The following is a 19,851-nucleotide window of genomic DNA, read 5'->3' as shown; positions in this document are numbered from 1 at the left end:
GAGAAAACACTCATACCAAGCACAATTAAAGCAATTCTCAAAACACTGTTTTTCCATCAAAAGTGCAGGATCCAGCAAGATGCTGCCGTGTCACTAAATCTGCCCATGTGCTTCTTGTCCTGATCAACGCAGGCATCTTTCCAAAATATCCGCTGGATGCTGTTTCAATCCCTCGTCCTGCAGCATCCAGGGATTGGCTGAGGGCTGTGATACCCGCTGTTAAAATCAGATCAGTTTGAGTCCAGTGGCACCTTTTATGACCAAAAAAGTTTTATTCAAGGTATAAGTTTTCGTGTGCATGGTTAAGTGCGCCAGTTTGGTGGTTAAGTGCGCGGACTCTTATCTGGGAGAACCGGTTTGATTCCCCACTCCTCTTCTTGCAGCTGCTGGAGTGGCCTTACATATGAACATACGAAGCTGCCTTATACTGAATCAGACCCTTGGTCCATCAAAGTCAGTATTGTCTACTCAGACTTGCAGCAGCTCTCCAGGGTCTCAAGCTGAGGTTTTTCACGCCTATTTGCCTGGACCCTTTTTTTGGAGATGCCGGGGACTAAACCTGGGACCTTCTGCTTATCAAGCAGATGCTCTACCACTGAGCCACCGTCCGCCATAGCTATCACAGAGCTTGTCCTTGAAAGGGCAGCTTCTGAAAGTTCTCTCAGCCCCACCTGCCTCACAGAGTGTTTGTTGTGGGGAAGGAAGATAAAGGAGATTGTGAGCCACTCTGAGTGGAGGGCAGAATATAAATCCAATGTCGTCTTTTACTACTACTTTGTTGGTCTGAAAGGTACCACTGGATTCGGACTTTGTTCTGCGGCTTCAGACCAACATGGCTACTTGCCTGAATCTATCCACTGCTGAAAGTGTTCTTCAAGACAGAGGCGGGCAGACAGTTATTGCTCATAACACATTTTAAAAGAGGCAGAGTGGTAATATTGATTCCTTGAATATGGCTGCGTTTTTTTTCAGGTCAGGATGAGAAATTGTGTGAGTGGCCTATAAAAAGGGATTATGAAGAACCTGTCAAAATGTAGATCCTGAGATGTTGCTTTTGCAAGCAACATTAAGGTCAACATTAAGGTGACCTTTTACAAGTGGCTCGGTGCACAGAACCAGGGAATTTTTTTGTAGCAGGAACTCATTTGCATATTAGGCCACTCCCCCCTGATGTAGCCAGTCCTGGAGCTTACAGTAGGCCCTGGACTAAGAGCCCTGTAAGCTCTTGGAGGATTGGCTACATCGGGGGGGGGAGTGGCCTAATATGCAAAGGAAAAGGCCCTGCATAGAACTAATTCGATTTCCACACTTCTACAGGTGATTCAAATTTTGTCGTGTGTGTTTCAATCAAAAATAAAACCCCTCTTGGGAATGACAGCATGGCTCTCTGTCACTGTAACAGCAGGCAGCGTGGCCTCTTGCAGGCACCCTGAGGCTCAAGGCTGTGCTGTTTGTTAATTGACGTAGACAACATGGTCCTCTTGGTCTCCAGATGGCTTCTCCTCTCCGGGACTGAGGGCAGCTGCTGGGATGGTTGATGCAAGCATGGTGTCCCCAGACCATCTGAAGCCACGTTCCTCTGTATTATCAGCTCAGACATGACAGTTCCGTGGGTCCAACCATCTGGTCCAGGGCAAGGGGGAGCTTCTATTCAGGCTACTTTTCTCTCCTCCTCTGCCTTCTCAACTTGTTCTGGGCCAACCTCCTGTGGATCGACAATCTCCCAGGCTGCAGGGCTGGCTTCAGGGGAGCTGTCTTTGGTGCTGGTTGTGCTGCTGCTGCGATACCACAGGCCAAAACTGCAGCGATGGGAGAAAGAAGGAGATGGGGATCACAAATCATTTGAGTTGCTAGATTTTATTTATTTTATGGGATTTCTATCCCACCCTCCCCAGAAAGCAGGCTCAGGGTGGGTTACAACTAATGAACAAAAGAATTACAAATAGAATTCGCAGTAGTTACAATTTAAAACCTATAAAACCCCAGGTAGCATAACGCAAGATGGCGAACCAGCTATTTAATGCGTTTATTAATGCGGAGAGCCAGTTTGGTGTAGTGGTTAAGTGTGCGGACTCTTATGTGGGAGAACCGAGTTTGATTCCCCACTCCTCCACTTGCACCTGCTGGAATGGCCTTGGGTCAGCCATAGCTCTGGCAGAGGTTGTCCTTGAAAGGGCAGCTGTTGTGAGAGCCCTCTCCAGCCCCACCCACCTCACAGGGGAGGAAGGTAAAGGAGATTGTGAGCCGCTCTGAGACTCTTCGGAGTGGAGGGCGGGATATAAATCCAATATCATCTTCTTCTTCTTCTTACATCCCATCTTCCTGACCTACGTAGCAGATTTTCTAATATCCCTCAGGCTCAAAGAAGCTGCCCTTGGGGGTTCAGTCTGCCTGAACTTTTAACACTTTCTCTGTCCTTCTGCAGACTTCACAGCAATTTTGTTAACGATCCCTTTCCTAGAACCAGCTGGGTTGCCGTGTTGGTCTAAAGTAGCAGGCAAAGTCTGCTCCAGTGGCACCTTGAAGACCAATGAAGTTTTATTGATGTTATAAGCTTTTGTGTGCATGAAGAAATGGGGTTTGCCCATGAAAGCTTATGCCTTCTGAAGAACTGATTCCTTTCCTGGTTACATCTCCTGCCTGTTCTTAGGTCTATCCTCTCTTTAATCTTCTTTTTCTGGAAGCAACAAGCGCCCCATCTGGGCAGCTGCCAATCTTCTTTCAGCGGCCCTTAAAGGGCTATGAGATAGTTGTTAATTCAGGTTTATGGTAATTCTCAAGCAGGTCTATCCTCCTTTTGACGAACGATGATAATGGGACGTGGCTTTCCGCTCTGGTTAACAATCCAATTTTAAACTATGTTTTGAAGATAAACACTGCAGTTATGTCATTCTAAATTGATGATTGTTTAACTCTATGTATTTTGAATATCTTACATCTAAAAGCCATTGTGTTAAGTATCATTCCAGAAAGAGGAAAAACAAACAAGCAGCCCTACGGGGAAAAGTCTACTTGGAAGAACAAGCCCTGCTTCAACCTGAGCCTGGCTCTTTCCCATACTTGTTGAGCAGCAGCTGCCAGGAACTATACTTCTGAAGCTCTAAGGCTTGCTGGATACGACACTATCATTATAATACAGCAATCATGTAAATGAAGTGCCTTGTCTACACAGGGAAATCCAGTTGCTGCGAATTATTCCTGTAGCGCAACACTAATATAAAAACCATTCAGGGCTGGAAGTAGCCAGTCAGAGGAGTCTAGCTACCCTTTCTTCTGCTGACCCCGCACCTATTGCTTTCCAGTTTGGTGCTAGTTTTATTATTGGTGTGAAACCCAGAACACGGAAGACATTGTGTTTGTTGTTGTGTTTTTGCCATCAAGTCACAGTTGACTTAGAAGAAGAAGATTATATTGGATTTATATCCCGCCCTATACTCTGAATCTCATAGCAGTCATAATCTCCTTTACCTTCCCCCCCCACACACAACAGTTACCCTGTGAGGTAGGTGGGGCTGAGAGAGCTCTGACAGAAGCTGCTCTTTCAAGGACAACTCCTACAAGAGCTATGACTGACCCGAGGCCATTCCAGCAGCTGCAAGTGGAGGAGTGGGGAATCAAACCCACTTCTCCCAGATAAGAGTCCATGCACTTAACCACTACACCAAACTGGCTTATGGAGACCCTGTGGGGTTTTCGAGGCAAGAGATGTTCAGAGGTGGTTTGCCTTGGCCTGCCTCTGTGCCGTGACCCTGGTATTCCTTGGAGGTCTCTCATCCAAACACTAGCCAGGGCAGGCCCTGCTTAGCTTCCAAAACATGATGAGGCCAGGCTAGTATTAGCACCAACCGAAACGCAGCAAGCAGGCTTTCAAGCTGAACAATAAAAAGGGTGGGTGGGAAGGTGTTTTAGGCACCAACCTGCCAGGCAGATGTGAACAAAGGAAGTGGTGCTGGATGGAGCTGCTGCCGGGTTGTACTTTTGGGTTCCAGGAAGGGAAAGATGCAGCCTCCAGGCTGGTAACTGATCAAATGTCTCTGCAGTATTAAACAGAGAACCTGAAAGCTTGCACGTGGTTTTGTGTTACTATGGTGAGACCTTGTTAAAGGTATGACATGGCTTTTATTTTTGGATTTTGCTTTCCTCCAATCTAACTACCTGCTCTATTGTTGATGCAGTCAGTGTATTAGGCTATTTTTGATGCCGCGTATTAAAACTTAGCTCAGTTCTGCAGAGCCTGTAAGACCGAGATGTTCCACTGGTTGAGGACAGTGGTGGCTAGAAAGATCATTTGGCCTCTCCAGGGCTGGGCCACAAATCTCATTGTACTGGCTACCCCCCTGCCCCCGTTATTCACCTTGAAGCTCCTGAGGTGCCAGCTGATGTGATCCATTTATTGGGGACTGATTTTTAGACTTTAATTATAAGGTTTTAAACTGTGATGCCAATTTATTATATTGAACTGTAATGCTCTGTACTGAAATGGATTGTAGTGTACTAAATTGGGCTGAACTGCAATAAGTTGCCCTGAAAGGACTGGGATACAAATATTGTTATTGTAACTTTTGGGTTCCGTCGCCTTGAGCTCAGCGGGGGTCCGTGGAGCTTGTCTCTTGCAGCCCCCCTGAATCGGGCTGTTGGAGACCCTGGAGGGGTTTCCTTTTGGCATGAGGCTTTTGCAGAGAGACTGTTCCTGTTCTTCTTGTGTGCTCCAGTGCTCCACAGCCATGATCGCCATTACGGCAGAAAGAGGTGAACACCAGACCGCTTGCTTTCTTTTCTACTAACAAGCCTTTGATGTATTACTTTCCTACCTCAAACATGGCAATTCTACTCTGCAAGTAAGTTTGCTTTTCATACCATCGGCTAATGGGTTGTTTTACATAACAACAAATGGGTCAGTTCAAAGAAAGGGAAAGAGGTGAATTCCCACCCCCACCCCACTTTACCGTGAATGCGGCTTCCAAAAGATAAAGAACAACTTTGAGTACTTGCAACATTTGAATTTGACTGAATATAGATACTTAAATCGACCCGGATTACGAATAAGTGATAAAGAGAATATCACTTGGCTATAATTTGGTCTGAACAAACGAGATATATTTCAAAGAGATTTGTATTGTCGTTTGAAAGTAACTGAAATGGCAACAATCAAGACACACAGCTGGTGGAGATTTGGAAGGATAAACTAACTGGGTCTCTGAGTTACTTTTCAACTTTGATTATTAGACTGAGTTATTCTGTGGAGTAAAATGGCATCCCAAAGCGAAATGTTTCATAAAAAAGACACAATGGATGTTATATTTTCTCTAAAGCAGGATCTTGGTTTATTAACAGAGTTGATAAAAAAGCAAATGGGAGCTTTTATGTTGAAAGCCAGCAAAAACCTGCATCTACATGAGAAGAATGACAAAGAGACCTTGGTGACGTCTGTGGAGATGGAAATGGAAAATGATCTGTTGGGAAATAAAAAAAAGAAAACCAAAATGGAACCTTATGGTGCAGTTATTAAGAAGAACCGGAAATCAAGACTGACTGAAATTTTTTTGAGAGGAACTAATGGCGTGGGATTCTTGCTATCTTCACTGAGAGGGGTGATTGCAAGGAGAGAGGATGCACATTTCATCAAAAAAATCAAAACATGGAAAACTTTCAGGAAGAAGGGATTTTAAACTGTTTTCTCTCTCTGTAGGTAACTGGATAATATAGAACTCTCAACAAGATATGCGATTTTAAAAGGCAAAGTGAGATTTTTGGAACATAATAGGTTTGTTCCTCTCAGGGTAATATAGATATAAGAGCTAAAGGATTGAAAAGTTTTGAAAACATTTTAGATAAACAGTTAACTTGGATTAATTTTTAAGAAGACAGACAACACAATTATTTTGTAATCTGGTAGATCTGCTCTTAATATGTTTGTTTAGAGAAATTGTTTATATTGAGACAGATAAAGTAATATGTTCCTTGTTTACCATTTTTCCCCCTTATCTCTCTACCTTTTATGTTATTTTAAATTTGATCTTTTTCTCTATCTGTTTGAAATAAGTAACTTAGAAGGATAAAGAGATATTTGTTTTTTATGACTCTCTAAATGATGACATTGTTAAAATAACAAGTCAGTTTGTATTCTTAATATGGTTAAGCTTACCCAGTTAGTTCTGCGTTGAGACCTTTTTGACTTGTTTATATCCATGTTTGCTGAAGAATAGTTTAGACTTGTATTTTAAGTAATAGTTTAGTAAAAAGTGTGTAATGATAAATGAAGATGGTAGACTATAAGGGGAAAGCTTAATACTTGTGGGTAGAAAGAATTAGGTATTTTGTCTTGAGGTAGAAATGTAACTGACCCATTTGCCGTTTTCTTAGTTTCTGGTTTCCCACTCTGTATTCCCCCCACCCCTTCTGATATTTCTGTACTTGTGCTCATGCTTTTTCTTTTTATGGTTAAAATTAATAAAAATTATAAAACAAATATTGTTATTCTGTTGTTGTTTTAGCAGGAACTCCTTTGCATATTAGGCCACACACCCCTGATGTAGCCAATCCTCCAATAGCTTACAGCAGGCCCTGTAAGAAATGCTCTGTAAACTCTTGGAGGATTAGCTACGTCAGGGGTGTGTGGCCTCATATATAAAGACGTTCCTACTACAAAAAAGCAGCAGCAGCAGCAACAACAACGTTCCTGAAAATACCGGCATGAAAGGCAGCATTATAAATTTGTCACAGACAAACCCCCCCACACACATTTTTCTTCTGACACCTCCCTTTCCTCCTGCAGTGGGCTGCTCTCAGATCAAGACTTACAAGCTTTTGATTCTGGATGGGGCCACGGGGCCGTCCACCGTGTCTGAGTCTGGTGCAGCCAGCCACGCCCCTTCTTCCTCCTCTTCCTCACTGCAATATGAGGCCAGAAAGAAAGACCATCAAAAAGAGGTGCGGAAAAGCTGTGGGAGGAGGAGGAGCAAAAGAAAAGCCCCTCCCCCGCATAGCTCATGGTATTCAGCTGCGTGCCACACTTTGCTGGACCCAGCCAAGGCTATCTGGAGGGGGCAGTAGGGAAGTGGGGGGGGGAGGCAGTTGTGAATTTCCTGCGTTCTGCAGAGAGTTGGACTAGATGACATCTGGGGTACCTTCCAACTAAGCCCCCATGGGGTCCTTTATGGCAACAGGGGAAGGCAGCACAGACTCACCTGCTCCCCGACTCTTCCGCTGTCCCCAGCATCTTGGCACGGACCTTCTTGTTCTGCTTCCGGATGGCCGATTTCATGGCAGCCAGGAGGAGACTGGGAATTCGCTCGTTGTTAAGCAGCTCCCTGTGGGAGGGGGGGGGGAGGAAGAGCACGTTCTCAAGGTAAGTTGGGGGAAAGGAATATTGCATGTTCTTTCCACTCTGCCCCCTCCCATTTCAGAAGAGCTACAGCCCAATAGCCCTTGCATGCACCCATCACCCACTGAAACAGGGAGAAAGAAGTCTGGGGCAGACCAGGGGACTCACTGGCACAGGATGCCACGACTACTATTGGCTTAGGCAGCTTTAGACGGGTTTACGGGAAACATCAATGGCTACAAGCCAAACAGAGCTACCCCTGTTCAGAGGCAGTCTAACTCATCCCCAGAATCCAGGGACAAGAGAGGGGATGGCCATCACCTTCACGAACTGCTTGAGAGCTTCCCAAAAATCTCTGGATGGCCACTGCTGGGAAGAAGATGCTGGACTGTTAGCCTGATCCAGAAGGGAACTGTAGTGTATCAGTAAATAATATGCGACCGGGCGCAGGGGCAACTGGGCCGTCCCAGAAGCCCCAGCGCAGGGCGCGAATTCCCCGCCAATCAATAGCTGTGGCGGGAAGTTCAACGGGTCAGGATTGGCCTGACCAACCCCGTAGGCTGTACCGGGGATTGTATATAAGTGGGACCCGGCCCGCGTGTTATCTTATCTTGCAACGTGCTCCCAATAAACAATGTTGCCCTACTCTCGTCTCCGCTTCGAGTACGATACACTGGCGACGAAGGTGGGATACTAGCCTTATCGGCTACGACGGAGATCTTGGGCAACGAACGACCGGTCACGACCGCCGCTGCCACCATGGCCAACCAGGGCGGAATCACCGGCTACCTCGAACCCTTCGACCCTGCAAATCCAGAGGGCTGGGAGTCCTACTCGGAACGGGTCGAGTTCTACCTCCGGGCCAACAAGATCACCGACGCCGGAGCAAAGAGGGATGTTCTCCTGAGCGTATGCGGGCCTGCCACGTTCGAGATCGCAAAGGGTCTCTCGGCGCCCGCCCGCCTGGCGGAGAAATCCTACGAGGAGATCATCAGACTCCTCACGGGCCACTTCTTGCCGCAGCCCTCACGGGTGGCTCGCAGATTCCTGTTCCACAGGAGGGACCAGGCGGCAGGAGAATCGGCCGCCGACTATCTGGCAGCCCTCCGCAAGATCGCCGGGAACTGCAACTTCCCCCAGTTGGAAGACACTCTGGCCGACCGATTCACGTGGGGCCTCCGCGACGAGAGGCTCCAGCAGAAGCTCTTCGCCAAAGAAGAGCTCACCCTCCAGAACGCCTTCAGCGAAGCGGTGGCGTTCGAGAGGACCTCCAGGACCTTTCCCAAGACCCGGTCAGACGCCGTCCACCACGAGGAGCTGGACCACGACCGCATGGAGGAGGGAGAAGCCTACCAGCTGCGTCGCCCCGCCGGCCCACCCAACAGAGCGGCCCAACGCCCCCGAGCGGCCGATCGACCACCGGCGTCGGAGAGGGTTCCGGCCACCAAGTGCGCCAGCTGCGGCGACTCCCACGATCGGAGAGATTGCCAGTACCGGACCTGGGACTGCCGGAGCTGCGGGAAGACCGGCCACATCGCCAGGGCTTGCCGGGCCAAGCTCAACCGACAGAGGCCAACCACGCACCACGAGTCAGCGGAGTCCCACTCCACAGACTCCACGTCACTACAGGTACTGAACTTGCCCCTCGCCACCCCCGATAAAATTAAAGTGGCAGTCCTCATCGAAGGAAACCCCTGCCAAATGGAGGTGGACTCAGGCTCCTCCATTTCCCTCATAGCGGAGGAGACCCTGAGGGAACTGTGCCCCCGGCAGCGGCTGCAACTACGGCCGGCGAACTTCATACTCCGGGACTTCCAGAAGAACCCGGTGCAAATTGCGGGGTGGGCGCGGGTGCAAGTCGAGAGGGGGTCCTTCTACGGGCCGCTGGACATCCTGGTGGTAAAGCGCCAACTTGCCACCCTGCTAGGACTGGCATGGTTCAAACCCTTGGGGATACGCGTGGAGGGGGTGGGGCAAACCTTAACGCCCAGCAGGTTCGGGGAGATTTGCAAAGAGTTCCCCGAAGTATTCGATGGGTCCCTGGGGAGCTACAAGGGGCCGGCCATCTCCCTGCCCCTAGACCCCACGGTCAGGCCAATTCGGCTCAAGGCAAGGAGGGTTCCGTTCGCCTTGAAGCCCAAAATAGAGGCCGAACTAGACCGCCTCACAGCCCAGGGAGTCCTGGAGCCAGTGGACTACACCCCCTGGGAGACCCCCATCGTAACCCCACTAAAGCCAAACGGGGAGGTGCGGATCTGTGCAGACTACAAATGCACGATAAACCGGGCACTGCAGGATAACCCCTACCCAGTGCCGGTGGTGAGCCACGTCCTGGCTGCCCTCGCGGGGTCTAAAATCTTCGGGAAGCTGGATCTGGCCCAGGCCTACCAACAGCTCCCGGTAGACAATAAGACGGCCGAGGCCCAGACGATAGTAACGCATAGGGGGGCCTTCCAGGTGAGGAGGCTACAGTTCGGGGTAAGCGTCGCTCCGGGGATCTTCCAGAGTATAATGGACGCTCTCCTTAAAGGGATCCCCAGAGTCCAGCCGTTCTTCGATGACGTTTTAGTCGCCGCCCCGGACCCCGAAGAATTCGGCAACCGCCTACGAGAGGTGCTCCGCCGGTTCCAGGCTGCGGGGCTCAAAGTCAAGAGGGAGAAGTGCCTGCTGGGGGTTCCGCGGGTGGAGTTCCTGGGGTTCGCCGTGGACGCAGCGGGAATCCACCCCACGGAAGAAAAGACACGGGCCATCGTGCAAGCTCCGGCCCCCACCTGCAAAGCGGAGCTACAAAGCTTCTTGGGGGTCCTTAACTTTTATCACTCATTCCTCCCCCACAAGGCAGCCCTAGCGGAGCCCCTTCACCGCCTACTGGACAAAAAAGCCCCTTGGGTTTGGGGCAAACGACAAGCCGCCGCGTTCCAGGCGGTCAAGGACGTTCTGGTGTCCAATGCGGTGCTCCACCATTTTGACGAGGGCCTCCCCGTCATCTTGGCTTGCGATGCGTCGCCGTATGGGGTGGGAGCAGTCCTGGGGCACCAACTCCCGGACGGCAGGGAGGTGCCGGTAGCGTACTACTCCCGCACACTGACACCGGCAGAGCGCAATTACGCGCAGATAGACAAGGAGGCTCTGGCGATCATGGCGGGGGTCCGCAAGTTCCATGAATATCTGTACGGGCGGAGGTTCACCATAGCCACGGACCACAAGCCCCTCTTAGGTCTGCTGGCCCCAGATCGACAAACCCCCCAAATTCTGTCACAGCGTGTGTTGAGGTGGAATCAATTCCTCAACTCCTACACTTACACACTGGTACACCGGGCCGGCAAAGCTATGGGTCACGCGGACGCGCTCAGCCGCTTGCCGCTTCCGGAAATGGGCCCAGACCCCGCCCCCGCACACCAGGTCATGCTGATGGAAAGCCTCCCAGAGCCGCCCCTTCACGCAGCGGAGGTCGCCAAGGCCACCCAGAAACATAAGACACTTGCACGGGTGCTCGACTGGGTGGTGAGGGGGTGGCCAGAGGGGAACATGGGGGAAGAATTCAAACCCTATAAGGTCAGGAGGGAGGAACTAGCGGCCCACAAGGGGTGCCTACTATGGGGAAGTAGGGTGGTGATTCCGCCCCCGCTGCAAAGGCGTGTTCTAGAATCCCTCCATGAGACCCACCCTGGCATAGTTCGTATGAAGGCCCTGGCCAGAAGCTACGTCTGGTGGCCGGGAATGGACGGGGAAATAGAGAGTTGGGTCCGCCGGTGCCAGACGTGCCAGGAGTCGCGGCCCGAGCCTCCCAGCGCCCCCGCCACTAGGTGGGAGCCCACCAGGAAACCATGGTCGAGACTCCACCTTGACTTCGCGGGGCCATTCCAGGGGCAGATCTTCATGATAATAGTGGACGCCTACACCAAGTGGCTCGAGGTCATCCCCGTAGGGTCCACCTCGTCCGCAGCCGCAATCCGAGCATTACGCAGGGTCTTAAGCACACACGGTATCCCGGACACCATAGTCTCGGACAATGGGACCGCGTTCACGTCCGCAGACTTCCAGGCGTTCCTCCAGCGATACCTTATTAGGCACATAAGGTTGGCCCCCTTCCACCCTGCCACCAACGGTCAGGCCGAGCGGATGGTCCGCACCACCAAGGAAGCCCTGGGCCGTATTGTACAGGGAGACTGGGACCACCGATTAGCGGCATTCCTATTCGACAATAGGATCACCCCCAGCCCGGTCACAGGAGTTAGCCCGGCCGAGCTCCTCATGGGACGAAAGCTCATAACCCGGCTGGACAGACTACACCCTGACCGGGCGTCAGACACCCGCGAGAGCCCCGAGGTCCGGGACGCAGTCAGGGGTTTCTTCGCGGGCGACCCGGTTTACGCCCGGAACTACGCAAGGGGCCCCAATTGGGTGGCGGGCCGAGTGCTACGAGTCACCGGGTCCCGCCACTACGACATATCAACTGAGGGGGGCCAGGTACTACGGCGGCACATAGACCAATTGCGGCGCCGCACGCTACCAGAGGAACTGGCGGACACAGAAGAGGGAAGAGCCGGAGGGGAGCCCAACGGGGACCGACCGGAGGACGCGGCCCCATCACCCCTAACGCCGGCCCTGGTAGCACCGGAACCGCCAGAGCCCGAAGGTGCAGAAGAACCAGTCCGGCCGCCACAGTCCGCGCCAGGGTCCCCCGCAGCACCAGATGCGGTGGCGGCGCCTCCCCCACAGGACCTCCCCAGACGGTCCACCAGGGAGCGCCGACCTCCCGCATATCTGCAAGACTATGTACATTAACCAGGGGGGGAGGGGTGTAGTGTATCAGTAAATAATATGCGACCGGGCGCAGGGGCAACTGGGCCGTCCCAGAAGCCCCAGCGCAGGGCGCGAATTCCCCGCCAATCAATAGCTGTGGCGGGAAGTTCAACGGGTCAGGATTGGCCTGACCAACCCCGTAGGCTGTACCGGGGATTGTATATAAGTGGGACCCGGCCCGCGTGTTATCTTATCTTGCAACGTGCTCCCAATAAACAATGTTGCCCTACTCTCGTCTCCGCTTCGAGTACGTTACAGGAACTTTAGGTTCTAAGGTGGAGACACCAGACCAAGGAGAGAAGGCAAATATCCCTGGGGAAACAGGAGGAGCATGAAGCAGAGGGACCCTGAATGGAAAGCAGTAAGAACTGAGCCACCTCTGTCCAGGAGAAGAGTCCTCCAAACACCTTAGAAATCCCACCTGAAAGCTCAACACCAGGTGAGAGAAGCGCCCTGAGGCCAGAGAGGAACAGAATTCCAACCAGCCCTCTCTTGGTTTAAATACCTTTGGTTCAGTGGGTCTCCATACTAGGCAGGGGTAGAATTCTAGCAGGAGCTCCTTTGCATATTAGGCCACACCCCCTGATGTAGCCAATCCTCCACGAGCTCACAAAAAAGAACCTTGTAAGCTCTTGGAGGATTGGCTACATCAGAGGGGTATGGCCTAATATGCAAAGGAGCTCCTGCTAGAATTCCACCCCTGATACTAGGGATCTACTAAAGGCGGCTCCCAGAATTCATTGCTTCTGTTTCTGATTGCCTAACCTTTATCCAAGGCAGGAAGACACCTGCTGCAAAGGACTTTTGACCCAGTGGGCTGCTCGACAAAGGACTGTAAAAAGAAACTGACACGCCGCCTTGAACCGCTGGGTCAGTTGCTTCCTGGTAGTAGCTGGATGGGTAAGTCCCCTGTTTGGCAAAGACAGGAACAAAGGTCTTTCTCTAAAATGGAGCACACTTCCGCAATCTGTTTTGTCTGAAGAGACTCTGGGCAGAACAAGCCTTGATGTTCCTGGCTTGGCCAGAGAGAGCACTTGACCCCTTGCAGGGACACAGTTCTTTCCAACAGGTGCAGTATATTTATTCAGGTAGGTAGCTGTGCTGGTCTGAAGCAACAGATCAACGTTTGAGTCCCACGGTGACTTTTAAGAACAGTGAAGTTTCATTCTGGGTATAAGCCTTCGTGTGCATGCACACTTCTTCTTCAGAAGAAGATATTGGATTTATATCCCGCCCTCCACTCCGAAGAGTCTCAGAGCGGCTCACAATCTCCTTTCCCTTCCTCCCCCACAACAGACACCCTGTGAGGTAGATGAAGATATTGGATTTATATCTCACCCTCCACTCCGAAGAGTCTCAGAGCGGCTCACAATCTCCTTTACCTTCCTCCCCCACAACAGACACCCTGTGAGGTGGGTGGGGCTGGAGAGGGCTCTCACAGCAGCTGCCCTTTCAAGGACAACCTCTGCCAGAGCTATGGCTGACCCAAGGCCATTCCAGCAGGTGCAAGTGGAGGAGTGGGGAATCAAACCCGGTTCTCCCAGATAAGAGTCCGCACACTTAACCACTACACCAAACTGGCACCAAACAGGGGGGTAGCCGTGTTGGTCTGGGTGGGCAACCTGTGGCTCAGGAGCCACATGTGGATCTTTCACACATATTGTGTGGCTCTTGAAGCCGCCCCCAACAGCTGGCTTGGAGAAGGCATTTCTCTCTTTAAATCACTCCTCCAAGCCAAGCCAACTGGAAGCTTGGAGAATGCATTTAAAATTAAAGTTGATTTCTTTCGACCTCTCCCTCTCTATCATCCCTCCTCATCCACCCTTCCTCCCTTCCCTTCCCTCCTTCCGACATTTATTCTATGTGGCTCTTATATTAAGTAAGTTTGGCCACCCCTGGTCCAAAGCGACAGAACAAAGTCTAAATCCAGTCACACCTTTAAGACCAATGGAGTTTAATTCTGGGCAGAAGCTTTGGTGTGCACACACACTTCTTCAGATAGATTCAGGCGGGTGGCCGTGTTGGTCTGAAGCAGGTGTGGCCAAACTTGCTTAACGTAAGAGCCACACAGAATAAACATCAGATGTTTGAGAGCTGCAACACATGAACATCAGATGTTTGAGAGCCACAAGACAGGAAGGAAGGTAGGCAAATAGAGGGAGGGAAGGTGGAAAGAAAGCAACTTTAAATGCATTATCCAAGGCACCAGCTGGCTTGTCTTGGAGAAGTGATTTAAAGAGAGAAATGCCTTCTCCAAGCTGTCTGATGAGGCGGGGAGGAGGGAAGGTTCAAGAGCCACACAATATGTGTGAACGAGTCAAATGCGGCTCCTGAGCCACAGTCTGGGCACCCCTGGTCTGAAGCAACAGAACAAAGTTGGAGTCCCATGGCACCTCTTCAGACCAACAAAATTTAATTCTGGGTGGGTATAAGCTTTCGTGTGCATGCACACTTCTTCAGATACACTTCTGAAGAAGAGTGTGTGCATACAAAAGCTTACACCCAGAATTAAACTTCATTGTTCTTAAAAGTGCCACTGGACTCACATTCCACCTTTTCCCAATAGAATCAGAACAGCCATGCTCTGCACCCCTGGAATGGGCTAGAATCCGAGGGACAGTAAAGGAGAATAACCCTGGCTGCCTCCCCTGAGACATTTTAGATCCATCATGCTCCTCTGAAATCCACCAGTGACTACCAGGTAGAGGGATCCCGCCTAGATGACCCCCCTCCCCCACATACCCACTGCTCACTACTGCCCTTCTCTGTCCTGACTGACCGCTGGTAATAGGCCAGCTCCTCCTGCACCAAGAACAGGCTGGTCTTGAGCTCGTTGCGCTCTTGAAGGATCTGCTGAAGTTCTTCCTTGGAGAAGCATCTCCCTCCTGGGTGTCTGCAAGGGGACTCCTCACTAGGCGAGGGTGCTGCCGCTGCTGCACCCTTGTCCTGGGAAAGGTGGGAAGAGAAGAGATCCAAGGCGGCCCAAACTGGTAGCCCAGCCTGACATGAGGCCTCTGTAGGTCTGGACCACGGAAGGCTCCAGGCAAGAACAGCCAAGTTCTGAATTACGCCGATGCAACAGTTTTTGCAAAAGGAGGGGGGGGGGAACTCTGCAGAGTTTCCAAAAACCTCCAACCCAACAAAAAAAGCCCACTTGCTTATAAGATATTGCTGGGCACTGGCATGTTGCTTGCAGCCACGGAATCTAGGAACTTTATGCCCAGCGCTAGAAGGCTTTTTTTGTAGCAGGAACTCCTCTGCATATTAGACCACACACCCTTGATGTAGCCAATCCTCCAAGAGCTTACAGTAGACCCTGGACTAAGAGCCCTGTAAGCTTTTGAAGGATTGGCTACATCGGAGGGGTGTGGCCTAATATGCAAAGGAGTTCTCGCTAAAAAAAAAAGCCCTGCCAGCACAAGACATTCAGTTGGTGATCACACACACAAAATAATGCACTTTCAATCCACTTTCAATGCACTTTCCAACTGGATTTTGACAGTACACACAGGAAAATCCAGTTGCAAAGTGCATTGAAAATGGATTGAAAGTGCATTATTTTGTGTGTGTGATCGCAGCCTCCGCGTGCCAAGCTCCAGATCGCAGCCATCAAATGCAGGGCATCTCTGTGCCACAGAGTCCCTGTGATGGCCCCGAGATGGTCCATCCCTTGAGAGAAACTGAAAGAGAGGAAAGGGCAGACATCTTACCGTGCCAGCTCTGGAGGGATCTCTTCCCCCCCACACCTTGTTCAGCCTGTCGGCTTCCCGGCTGGTCTCCAGGACAGCATTCTCCAGGCCCTCCTTCTCCTCCAGGGCCTTCTTCAGCTGTGCCCGAACAATGGCCAGCTTGTGACGCAGCTCCTCGTTCACGGCCATGAAACGGCTGAGCTGTTCCTGCAACTAAGAAGCCAGGACTGAGTAACGTGGGCAGGCCGCTGGGCTGGAGCCGTTCCCCCACCGGCCACCCCAACACAGGCTTACCGCCTCCACGTCGCGGCTCTTGCTGAGGATCTCGTGGGCCTGAGCGCGGATCTCGTCCCGCTGTTTGTCCACCACCTTCTTGAGGCGCAGCATCACCTCCCTCTCTTGGCGCGTGGTCCTGTCTGAGACCAAATGGGGGAGAGTCTCGCACAAGCAGCCCCAGCCCTAGAGCCGGGGCATTCCAGCAGCTCCAAGGAAATGCTAATGGCCACTTTGGGGGTGAGTCAGCAATTTTTCTCCGGGCCAGTTTGACAAGGGATCCTGGAGGTTTTTGCCATCTTTTGGGCATGGAGCAGGGGTCACTGGGGATGGTGTGTGGGGGGGAGAGGTTTTTGTGAAGTTCCTGCACTGTGCAGGGGTTGGACTAGATCAGGGGTGGCCAAACTTTGGCTCGGGAGCCACATGTGGCTCTTTCACACGTATTGTGTGGCTCTCAAAGCCCCACCACACCCTATCGGAGAAGGCATTTGCCTTTTAAAATCACTTCTCCAAGCCAAGCTAGCTAGCAGCTTGGAGAATGCATTTAGAGTTAAAGCAGCCCTGTGGCGCAGAGTGGTAAAGCAGCAGTACTGTGGTCTGAACTCTCTGCTCACGACCTGAGTTCGATTCTGGCAGAAGCTGGTTCAGGTAGCCGGCCCAAGGTTGATTCAACCTTCCAAGGTTGGTAAAATGAGTACCCAGCTTGCTGGGGGGGAAGTGTAGACAACTGGGGAAGGCAATGGCAAACCACTCTGTAAAAAGTCTGCCATGAAAATGTTGTGAAAGCAACGTCACCCCAGAGTTGAAACGACTAGTGCTTGCACAGGGGACCTTTCCTTTTCCTTCCTGTCCACCTATCCCTCCCTCCCCCAACTTCCTTCCTACCTTCCTCAAACATCTACTTCCTTCCTCAAACAGCAGCTCTCAAACATCTGACGTTCATGTCTTGTGGCTCTCAAATATTTGACATTTATTCTATGTGGCTCTTGCATTAAGCAAGTTTGGACACCGCTGGACTAGATGGCCCAGGAAGTCCCTTCCAACTCTGTGTTTCTAAGTTGCCACTGAGATGAATAGAGGGTTGTTTTTTTGTCAACGCCTGCCTCTGTGTAGCAGACCTAGACTTCTTGGGTGGTCTCCCATCTGCAGACTAACCGGGGCCAACCCTTCTTAGCTTCCGAGATCTAACCGTATCAGCCCAGCGTGGGCTGTTCAGATCAAGGCACACAAGTCAACGTGTTAATTAAATTCCCAGCGATGACGACATCGGGACATTTTTACCTGAGGGAAGAGCTGCCCGCTGTCCACACCCAGTCAAGAAAGTCACCTTGCTGGCACCAAGCGTGCGCTGGTGCGTCGAATGACAAGAACTACCAGTCATGGAAGCCAGCCACTTTGCTTCTTACAAAGATCGAAGGCAAGATGTGTGCTCCAGTAGCGACGAGCCAAAGCACAGCTTGTGAGACTGACAGGCCCTGCAGCAAGCGTGTGGCAGCCCTGCTGATGCGTTACGACTTCTCATCATTTTAGGGCCCACAAAAGCTAAACAACCAGTCGTTACTGACGCATGGGGTGGTGTCACATCATGACTTTTTTTTTGGCAGACTTTTTGATTCGGGGTGGTTTGCTGTTGCCTTCCCTCATCATTTACACTTTACCCCCAGCAAGCTGGGCACTCAGTTTACCGATCTCGGAAGGGTGGAAGAAGAAGAAGAGGAAGAAGAAGAAGACTGCAGATTTATACCCCGCCCTTCTCTCTGAATCAGAGACTCAGAGTGGCTTACAATCTCCTATATCTTCTCCCCCCGCAACAGACACCCTGTGAGGTGGGTGGGGCTGAGAAGAAGAAGCCTGCAGATTTATACACTGCCTTCTCTCTGAATCAGAGACTCAGAGCGGCTTACAATCTCCCATATCTTCTCCCCCCGCAACAGACACCCTGTGAGGTGGGTGGGGCTGAGAGGGCTCTGATAGCAGCCACCCTTTCAAGGACAACCTCTGCGAGAGCTATGGCTGACCCAAGGCCATTCCAGCAGGTGCAAGTGGAGGAGTAGGGAATCAAACCCGGTTCTCCCAGATAAAAGTCCGCACACTTAACCACTACACAAAACTGGCTCTCTAAGTCAAACTTGAGCCAGCTACCTGAATCCAGCTGCCACTGGAATCGAATTCAGGTTGTGAGCAGAGCTTGGACTACAGTACTGCAGCTTACCACTCTGCGCCACGGGGGCACAAAAAGCCAGCGAAAACCCTGCTTGTACACTGCACCAAAGGAGAAGCTGCTCAAAAGGAACTCTGAAAACTCCCTGCAAGAGACACATACTGAGGCTTCCCAAGGTGGTCAGCAGGCACTACCCAGCAGCAAGATTTGTGCAACCACAGTCCACACAATGATGATGTCACATTTCCCAGACCCCTCTTGCAGTCTGGTTCCTCCTTCCTCTTTTCCCCAACAAGATCATTTATGAACATAAGCAAAGGAGACCTCCCCTGGAAGGCTGTGCGACACAAACTTTGCATTTGGGGTGAAAAGGCCTCTTCCCCTAAGAGCAGCCTCAAAAGGGGGCCAAACCGCAGGCGGTAGAAAAGGAATATCACTACCAAGCGCAGATCAAATTCTCACACTACACATCGGGGTGGCCAAACTGGCTCAGGAGCCATTTATGGCTCTTTCAGACATATTGTGCGGCTCTTGAAGCCTTACCCCCATTTGCTGGCTTGGCATTTCTCTCTTTAAATCATTTCTCCAAGCCAAGCCAGCTGGCAGCTTGGAGAATGCTTGTAAAGTTAAAGTTGCTTTTTTTCCACCTTTCCCCCCCTCCCCCATCCATTTGCCTTCCTTCCTTCCATCTTGTGGCTCTCAAACATCTGACATTCACATCTTGCAGCTCTCAAACATCTGATGTTTATTTTATGTGGCTCTTACGTTAAGCAAGTTTGCCCACCCCTGCTACAGACCAACACTGTATATTTTCACCTGATGGGCCACCTTTAATAGGTCTTGGTGGGGGCATACACCTTTTCTAAAGAAATCAGTCCAGCCTCTCTCACCTGCTTGGGACTGTCCATCAGCTAGCTGGGCCAAGAGCTTTTGGTTCTCCTCTTCCACCTGGGCCAGGTGCGCCCGCATCAGGTGCTCTCTCTTCTGACCTTCCGAGTGGATCTGGGTCTGCTCCCCATCCTGAGGGAAGAGGAAGCCAAGAGGTCAGAGCAGTCCTGTGCGTTCCCCTCCCGCCATGCCTTCACTTCACAGCAGAGGCAGGGCAGATGAGAAGAGCAGAAGCAGTCGATGGGTCAAGCCAGGCCTTGGAGCAGGCAGTGGCTCAGTGGTAGAGCATTCACTTGCAATGCAGAAGATCCCAATGTCAAGCATCCGGGTTCAATGACAAGTCGAAGTTGATACAAAGACTACGTTTATTGATAGACCGATACTTTGGCCAAAGCCATTTCTTGAAAAGAATGAAACTGATACATTGATACAAAACTTTTACGGCTTACTTCAAAGGGATTCCAAGGGAGGGGGTCGCAGGAGAGCGTTCACACATAAAGTATCTACACTGTCTACATTCCCAGGGCGTTATCAGAACCTCGTCCTTGCTGTGCCCAGATGTCTCATCCTCCCTATCAATCATCAAGGGAATTTTACCATGCTTGACATCCAAAAACAATTTCTCGGCATCCTCAGTTAAAAGGACTGGGTAACAGATGATGTCAAAGCCCTGTGCCTGAGACTCTGGAGAGCTGCTGCCAGTCTGAATA

The 19,851-nt window shown here is 51.1% G+C and overlaps 1 protein-coding gene across 1 annotated transcript in view; it reads right to left on the bottom strand.

Moving 5' to 3' along the window:
* Positions 1–1,526: 1,526 nt before the first annotated feature.
* Positions 1,527–19,851, bottom strand: part of RILP (Rab interacting lysosomal protein) — a 21,267-nt gene continuing 2,942 nt past the window's right edge. The window contains exons 2-8 of the mRNA XM_060259486.1: positions 19,144–19,273; positions 16,114–16,235; positions 15,841–16,032; positions 14,910–15,076; positions 7,188–7,310; positions 6,802–6,891; positions 1,527–1,799 (exon numbers count right to left, since the gene is read on the bottom strand). Coding sequence (XP_060115469.1) covers positions 1,652–1,799; positions 6,802–6,891; positions 7,188–7,310; positions 14,910–15,076; positions 15,841–16,032; positions 16,114–16,235; positions 19,144–19,273 — 972 coding nt within the window. The 3' untranslated portion in view covers positions 1,527–1,651. The remainder of the gene's footprint in view (positions 1,800–6,801; positions 6,892–7,187; positions 7,311–14,909; positions 15,077–15,840; positions 16,033–16,113; positions 16,236–19,143; positions 19,274–19,851) is intronic.

Source organism: Heteronotia binoei, chromosome 18 (genome assembly GCF_032191835.1).
Source record: "Heteronotia binoei isolate CCM8104 ecotype False Entrance Well chromosome 18, APGP_CSIRO_Hbin_v1, whole genome shotgun sequence".
NCBI classification, from domain to species: domain Eukaryota; kingdom Metazoa; phylum Chordata; class Lepidosauria; order Squamata; family Gekkonidae; genus Heteronotia; species Heteronotia binoei.
The sequence above is the reverse complement of the archived record's forward strand: the minus strand, read 5'-3'. Positions and strand labels throughout refer to the sequence as shown.